This window comes from Hyperoodon ampullatus, assembly GCF_949752795.1.
Source record: "Hyperoodon ampullatus genome assembly, chromosome: 7".
Classification (NCBI taxonomy): Eukaryota; Metazoa; Chordata; class Mammalia; order Artiodactyla; family Ziphiidae; genus Hyperoodon; species Hyperoodon ampullatus.
The window spans coordinates 82497067-82505801 of NC_136920.1; the positions used below are offsets into that span (position 1 = coordinate 82497067).

Below are 8735 nucleotides of genomic sequence, written 5' to 3' on the forward strand. Positions count from 1 at the left end.
GGACCCCCACCTCACACCGTATATAACTGAAAATAGACCATAGACGTAAATGTAAAAGCTACAGCTGTTAAACTATTAGAAGAAACAAAGGAATAAATCTTCATGACCATGGGCTAGGCAACAGTTCCTTAGATATGGCACCAAAAGCACAAGCAACAAAAGTAAAAATAGATAAATTAGACTTCATCATTTTGTGTGATAAATGATGACTTTATTGATCACTTTGTTCTTCAAATGATATCATCAAGAAAGTGAAAAGACAGCCCATAGAATAGGAGAAAATATTTGCTAAGCATGTATCTGATCAGACACTTGTACACAGAATATATAAGGAACTCTTACAACTCAACAATAAAAGACAAATAAGTCAATTGTAAAATGGCAAAGGATTTGAATATACATTTCTCCAAAGAAGATATACAAATGGCCAATAAGCCCATGAAAAGATACGTGGCATCATTAATCATTAGGGAAATACAAATCAAAACCACAATGGGATACTACTTCATAGTCACTAGAATGTCTCATATCAGAGTGACAGATGCTAACAATGTTGGCAAAGATGTGGAGAAATTGGAACTCTCATGTATTTATGGAGGGAATGTGAAATGATGCTGCCATTTAGAAAAGATTTTGACAGTTCCTCAAAAATAGAGTTACCATATAGCTCCGATGCCTAATGCCATTAATCACTTAATTAAGTGAAAAGTAAACTATTCCTGATTAGCATTATAAATCCAATCATCTGTCTAAACTTTAAAAGAGTGACAATAACAAGTGTTGGCAGAAACATGAAGTAACTATTACAGGCAGTAGTTGGTACAACTGCCTTGCAGTACTCTTTTTTTTTTTTTACATGGTACGTGGGCCTCTCACTGTTGTGGCCTCTCCCGTTGCAGAGCACAGGCTCTGGACACGCAGGCCCAGTGGCCATGGCTCACGGGCCCAGCCGCTCCGTGGCATGTGGGATCTTCCCGGACTGGGACACGATCCCATGTCCCCTGCATCGGCAGGCGGACTCTGAACCACTGCGCCACCAGGGAAGCCCCAGTACTCTTTTTTTTTAACATTTTGTGAGAATTTGTTTTCATTTATTTATTTATTTATTTATTTATTTATTTATTTTTTGCGGTACGTGGGCCTTTCACTGTTGTGGCCACTCCCGTTGTGGAGCACAGGCTCTGGACGCGCAGGCTCAGTGGCCATGGCTCACGGGCCCAGCCGCTCTGTGGTGTGTGGGATCTTCCTGGACCGGGGCACGAACCCGTGTCCCCTGCATCGGCAGGCGGACTCTCAACCACTGTGCCACTAGGGAAGCCCTATTTTTATTCTTTAAATATTTTGTTTACTTACTTATTTGGTTGCACCAGGTCTTAGTTGCAGCAGATGAGCTCCTTAGTTGCAGCTCACTGGCTCCTTAATTGCGGCAGGCGGGCTCCTTAGTTGTGGCATGTGAACTCTTAGTTGCGGCATGCATGTGGGATCTAGTTCCCTGACCAGGGATCAAACCTGGACCCTCTGTATTGGGAGTGCAGAGTGTTATCCATTGCACCACCAGGGAAGTCCCCAGTACTCTGTTATATATTAGTGCTAAATATATGTAAAGCCTATGACCTAGCAACTCTGATCTTTGTTATGTATATGTACAGAAGATTTAGTGCTTATGTCAAGGAAAAGATAGGTAAAAGAATGTTCATAGCAGCATTACTTTAAAAAGAGTCAAACTTTTAGATATAACACAAATGTCCATCAGTTGTAAATTTGGTAGATAATTTGTGTTATGGTAATACAGTGGGATACTAGGCAAAACACTTATGGTGATAGATGTCAAAATGATGGTCCTCTTATGGGTCTGGGGGCCTGTTGAGGTGCTGGAAATGTTCTATATCTTGATCTGGGTGGTGGTTAAACATGTGTATGTATGTGCGTGTGTGTATATAAACACATGTATGTGTGTGTGCGCATGTGTGCACACAGGCTTAAATTTTTTTTCTGAGCTGTGAATGTATTTATATATTTTACTGTATGCATTTCATAACATAGTAATAAAATGTGAGAATAGATTTATGTATGTGTTTCATTTTGGAAACATAAACACAGATGCACAGCCTAGAAACTTATGAAAATCCTTCTGAGGAACAAAGTTGAAGAGACAGGGAAGGAGATGGAACTTCCCTGAGTTTGTCTTTTCATGTAGTTTTAATTTTTGAATAACATTGATGTTTTAAGTATTCAAACAATAAAATTACATCAGTAAGGATGGAAACAGTTTTTAGGAGATAGTAGCAGAAACAGAGGTGTTGATGAGTAATTTCATCTTCTGGTTTACAGCTTCCAGTCTCCCTTGGCATTGGTTTGGGGTCATATGACTAATACTGGCCAAAAAGCTTTAAGAAGAAGCCTTTGGGCTGGAACAGAAGAGGTGATTTTATTCCTCCATGTGTTCTCTTCCTTTGCTTGGCAGTCATAGAGGTCACATCCTGACAGCATGGAGCCAGAGGAAGGATTCATCCCTGTATCTCTAAGTCACCACATGGAGCACAGCTACCCTGAACTTGTGTTTGGAGAGTGAGAGTGAGTCTCGGCTTTCATTTGGGGACTTGTTTGTTGCCTTGGCATAGCCTAGAGAAGATGTAAAATTGAGATAATTTGTTGAGAGTGAGGAGATATAGTGGCTATTTTAGGGAAATTGGGGAGAGTGAGATAAAGGTTTTCTGTACTCTTCAGAAGAATCAGAATAGAACATTTATAGACTATTAGAGCTGGAAGAAAACTAGAGACATTATCCTTTTCTTTTCATTTTGAAGACAAAGAAACTAGGACCAGAGGGACTAATGAGTTGGTCAACATCACATAACAGGTTAGTGGTGGAGACAGGATTACAACCCTCATTTCTGAGACCTTGGGAATAGTCTCAGGGTTAGGCTACAACTACTTTTGAGAGCAGCTAAACATTTGCTTTAGGATATTGTGAACTTCACTTCCCTGGTGAAGGTTCTAGATGGGAATAGCAGCTATCTGAGCCCCTGTCAATTGCTTGCCCACAACTATGAAGTCACAACAGAATCCCTCTTTCATTTCCCCTTAACTGTCCTTCCACCTAGGCAGTCCACCATGGGTGACTTGGGAAAATCAGGAAATATGCTTCACAAGAAATGACACTTGCACTGTTTACCCTTTATCTCTTATTGTTTGGATTATTTTTTGTGATTTGAATCACTTGCGTAAACAAAGTAGACACAAAAGTAAAACGTCCTTGTTGAGAGTTTTGCTCCTCCATCTTTGATGTTTTCTGGGTGGACAGGCCCTTTCTCCCCATTTGTAAGAGGAAGAATAAGAAATGCTGTGGCATGGTTTGAACGAATGTCTAGAGGGCCCAGGTTATTTTGTTACAAATTTATTCTTTTGACTATAAAATCTCTTTCTGCTTCAGCAGTGCTCAAGAGTGGGTGACCAGCCATAAGCCTCCCTTACCCTCCATAATTTCTATCTTTGATTCAGTAACTTCCCCCTTGTATCTTTCTCAGGCTCATATCCTGACTGCCCACCTCCCACCTCCATTTCTGAGCTGTGGCCATCACTAATGTGGACACTTCCTCACCTTTCTTTTCTACCTCCACTCTGACCCTGGGGATTAAAGGAGGTCATTGTCACATCATCATTGGCCAGCCAATCAGGTGGGCACCTCCCTCCAAGGACCTCCTTGTGCTAGAGGAGTTCTCAGCCTGCTTCAATGGAAGGAGGGAGCCACGAAGGAGGCCTGGCGTAATCCAAAGATGATAATTACAACATGGATTGTGTACATTCTCGCCTGGAAAGGTGCCGGCTTCCCCTTCCCACCGAAAGTCAGTTCGGTAAGTGGGGCTGGTGGTAGCCACGCGTAAAGTGTGTCAGGTATTGTTTCCCCTCTGAGCCCCCGCTGCCACTTCTGGAGAGAAGATCTCACAGTGATAACTGTGGAAAATGGAGGAGGGGCTGGGTTTCTCTGTATTCTGAGGGCATCGACTTACCACTTTGTTGCAGGACGTGGAAGTTGTGGAGAGCGAGGCTGTGTCTGTAGTACAGCACTGGTTGAAAAAAGTGAGTGAGATTCCTCTGGGACTCAGGGCACCACAGATTGTTGAGAGCTGGCCTCGTGGGTGCAGGGAGCTGGACGTCCCTCCCCCTACAACCAGGAAACCCAAGCTCATTGCCCATCAGCCTGCCTAGAGCCGTGTCTGATCCACCACATGTCCGGAAGGACCCGGGCTGTCCCCTCTCCAGAGACGGGCTGGCGTCACCACCAGCCCCGCCCTGCTTCTCAGGCACATGGGAGGGGAGGGGGTTTCAGATGCGTGGCCCCACTGCAGGGTGTCTCAGGAGGACCTTGGACCCATGACTTACTGAGTCCCTGGAATTCCACAGGAAGGTAGCAGTAGACGAGCTAATTGCAGGAACTGTGCGATACAGCGTGTTTGTGTGGGCACGCATGTGTGTGTTGTGATGGGGAAGAAGAAAAGGGAAAAGGAAGAGGAGGGAGAATTGGGGCCAGATAGAGTGACACTTTCTGAGGGAAACTGCTTGCCTTTCAGATTGAAGAAGAGGCTTCCCAGGACATAAAGGAGAAGATGGCCACCAACTGCCCTCCCACGCATGGCCAAGATGTACATATGACCAGAGACACAGTAATGGAACCTTTGAGCTGCCCGTCCTTAGTGGGGCAAGGGGAGGGAAAGGGGGAGGTGGGTCCTACCACAAAGGGTCCTGGGCAAGCGGGCAGAGCTTGTCCAGGCTGGGCTCCACCCTGGCCATGGGGTCCTTGCTGGGCAGTAACCACTGGACTCCACCCGGATTTCCTAGGTGAAGCACCACCTCTCAAAGTCTGGTTTGTTAACAAACCAGAGTCAGGAGGTCCTGGAGGAAAGAACAAGAATCCAGTTCATAAGATGGAGGTAAAGCATCCCACCTGCCCCGAGCTAGGCACGCTGTGGGGAGGGGGAAGCAGAGAAGGCACAAGCCCCCCTCTTCGGGATTACTGGCCAACACAAACCCACAGCTCTCCTTCTCTAGAGATGTTGACTCCTTTGACTGAGTTTTTCAGCCTTACTTTGGAGTCTCTGTTTTTTTTTGTTTTTTTTGTTTTGGTCTGCGTTGAGTTTTCGTTGTGGTGCGCGGGCTTCTCATTTCTCATTGCGGTGGCTTCTCTTGTTGCGAAGCACGGGCTCTAGGCATGGAGGCTTCAGTAGTTGTGGTGCCTGGGCTCAGTAGTTGTGGCTCGCGGGCTCTAGAGCACAGGCTCAGTAGTTGTGGCACATGGATTCAGTTGCTCCGCGGCATGTGGGATCTTCCCAGATCAGGGCTCGAACCCGCACCGCCAGGGAAGCCCTTACTTTGGGGTCTTAAGGGAATATTTTTGCTATCTTGAAAGCCCAGCTCATTGCTAAATTTTAAAATGACTAGAGGGGTTGGAAAACTGGGCTTGCTTACCATTTCTTAAATGCTTCTGAATAAATTTCAGATTTCTGTTGTTTTTGCACTTGATTTGTTCAGAAGTGGCTGCACTTTAAAGAGACCTACTAGAGAATGGACTTGAGGATGTGTGGAGGGGGAAAGGTAGGCTGTGACAAAGTGAGAGAGTGGCATGGACATATATCCACTACCAAACGTAGAGTAGATAGCTAGTGGGAAGCAGCCGCATAGCACAGGGAGATCAGCTCAGGGCTTTGTGACCACCTAGAGGGGTGGGATAGGAGAGGCTGGGAGGGAGACGCAAGAGGGAAGAGATATGGGAACATGTGTATATGTATAACTGATTCACTTTGTTATAAAGCAGAAACTAATGCACCATTGTAAAGCAATTATACTCCAATAAAGATGTTAAAAAGAAAAGAAAAGAAAATAGGCTCATAAAGTGCAAAAGCCAAAGCCCTCATCTTGGGCGGAGGTGAGAGGAGGTTTCTCAGCCCTGAGGCTAGAATTCTGTGCTCCACAGTAGCTGCTTTGTCAACCCCAGCCTGCACAGACCATCTACACCACCACCGCCTCTCCTGGCTCTGAAGAGCAAGACTCCAGGCAGGGGAGCTGGGCCTGGAACCTGGCTCACTGCCTCGGCACATGCTTCCCTGCCTCCTTCTGGGATGCATGTTCACTTGGGTCTCTTTTCCCAGTAGAGTCATTGTGGGATTCCGCTGGGCTTCCCCCTGCTGTGAAGGAGCCCTCTCTCATCTCTGGACTTGGCTTCCTTCCTGTGCCCCCATCGCCAGCTTTGCTCTCTCCTATCAAGGAAGATATGTTTCTCAAGAAATGTGTTTTTGCTTCAGGATGTACAGTTTTCCTGTGTTTACCCCTTCCAGTGGCATTAGCATTTTAAAAGAGGATTCAAATGCTCAAGAATTGCATAAGAGGAATGGTCTAATTTGAGGCCTCCCTGGGAAAGGTTTTTTTTGGATGGGAAGCCGGCCAAGGTCGCCCAGATCATGAACATTGGTGACTGTCCCCCATCCCCCGCCCTGCATGTGGGAGGCTTGTCCTCCCCTGACCTGGCCACACTACCAGCTCTGGCTGTTGCAGTTCCTTGGTTTGGACAATACGAACATCATCCTCTGGTATTTTTTAGAGCTTGGCTGTGTAGTGTAAGTAGGTTAAAGCTTTGGAGACATGGGACAGAAATCAGTCAGTTATCTACATACAAGTTTTCCACTCTGGATATTCTGTGGAGATTTTAAACCAATAAACTCAGCCTGGTCCTCCCTCCGATCCACTGATTTCGGTATCCTCCTATTAGTGTCATTAACTACGTAGTCAGGGTTGCATATCCCTTTATTAAGCACCACTGAATGCTCATTTATATGGTAGATGTGTACTGGCCACCTGATGTTTGCTAGGGCCTCTGGAAGAGAGAACAACATAAACCAAGTTCCCCATTTGAAAGGATACAAGTGACCTGGGTGGAGAAGCATGTGAGCACTGAAGGACATGTTGGGGACGCCAGTAGGAGGGCACAGTAGGGGTTCGGGCTGCACAGGCTCTCGGCTTTGCTGCCTAGGCTTCAGAAGGGTTCCTAGCAGGACGTTCACCTGGGCTGACACGTGTCTGGGCAGGGACTGGACACACAGGAGCCCGAGCCAGGTAGGGCCTTCCACACGGGTAGGAGCCTGGCACCTTGGCCAACCCCGTCCAGCCTCTGTGTCCCCTTCGTCTCGGAGGCATCCCCCTGTCCCCTCAGGCCCTCTGTCCTTTCTTCTCTCTCTCTTTGGGCACTGACCAGCTCCATTTTATATGAGCCATATTCCGGAGCACATTCGGGCTGTGGGTCCTCATAGGCGGTATCAAAGCTGAATTCACAGGGAAAACCCCAAAGCACCTAGAGCAAGGCATTACCCAGAAGGCACTGTCAAGAATGGGGTGGTCCAGTGGGCACAAGAATGGTGGTCCAGTGGGCAGGCTGCTTTTCCTGGAGTGGAGGGTTTGTGAGGGTTTGTTGGGGTGTGGAGTTGGGAAGGGCATGAAGTGGACCGTGGTGAGGAAAGCAAGTCCAGAGCAGTGAAATAAAACAAAAACAACAGCAGCAAAGAGGAGCCTGAAGCTTCTTTGTGATGGAATGTTCTAGAAGGATCTCTAAACCATAGTGACTGGCACAATGCTGATGATAGAGAGCTGGTGATGAAGCTGGAGAGGAATTCTGACTCGCTCTGTAACTCTAGCAAAGGCGCATAACCTCTCCGTCTCCTTGACTCTGCTTAGGACCGTTTGTTACCTGCCCAGGATTGTTGGGGGGCTCAGGGGTACTTGGTTAGTAAAAAGAATGCTTTATGTTACTGGTACAAGGAGGGTGAAGGTGCAGCTCAAAAGCTCATGGTGACACGGTCAGAGCTATGGTCCCCCGTGATTCCAACCCTGGAGGTTCCAAGGTGACTGGTTAGTAGAGAAGGAGCCCGGGAACCCCAACGTCTGATGGTGTTTTGCAGCCATACCCGCATCTTCCAAGTGCCAAGCGAAGTGAGAAATGATGCCATGCAAGAACGGATAGAGCAGGTGAGACGAAGGTAAGCGTTCGAGCTGAGTTGATTTGAGTCCTAACTGGGGGAAGGTGGGTGGAGCGCTGCTGGCCTCTCCGTGGGTCTCCCTTAGCTCCACCCCTGGGCCTGGCCAAGCCAGGGGCCCTCTGGGCTGAGCGCCTCTTCCCGGGACTCAGCTCCTGGGCCCAGGCTCGGGCTGCCGACCCACCCAGCCCTGTGCGATGGTCTGGGTCTGTGCTCTCGGGGGGGCTCTGCTGCCCTGTGGTCTCCCCGCTGACCCTCCTCTCCTCTCCTCTGTCCCCTGCAGCATATGCCATCTTACGGATGAGGCATCTCATGAGCTTCACAAGAGAAATTCCTACTCAGACTGCTGAGAGCAGCAGGTGAGAGGGCTGACAGGTGAGGGGCCGGGCCAAGAGGACGGCCTCCCTGGGCAGGGAGCCGGCGCACTGGGTGGGGCTTGAGAATACCAGCGAGGGGCCTGCACCTGGGCCACTGGGGGTCGGGGAGCAAGCAGCTGCCTGAGGCTCCTGCCACGCCTCTCAGATTTCCAGAAGGACTTGGAGTCGAGGTCAGATTTGCGTCTCTGAGTCTTCACTGTGGGGTCGCAGACCAGTGCTTCTCAGTTGTCCATGGGCCCCGGAGTCTCAGGGGCCGGGCGGTCGAGGCCGCGGTGGGACCTGCAGCTCTGAGTTGCTAGAGCTGCTGGGCGTAGCCGCTGCTGGTCTGCTGACCCCT

General features: G+C 48.2%; 1 protein-coding gene across 1 annotated transcript; it reads left to right on the forward strand.

Moving 5' to 3' along the window:
* Positions 1-3776: 3776 nt before the first annotated feature.
* On the forward strand, positions 3777-8371 carry SPATA19 (spermatogenesis associated 19; the record flags this gene model as incomplete). The annotated part of the gene is made up of 6 exons (XM_079708150.1): positions 3777-3854; positions 4024-4080; positions 4572-4664; positions 4840-4931; positions 7947-8024; positions 8305-8371. 6 exons carry the CDS (start codon positions 3777-3779, stop codon positions 8369-8371), a joined length of 465 nt encoding a protein of 154 aa, XP_079564276.1.
* Positions 8372-8735: the final 364 nt, after the last annotated feature.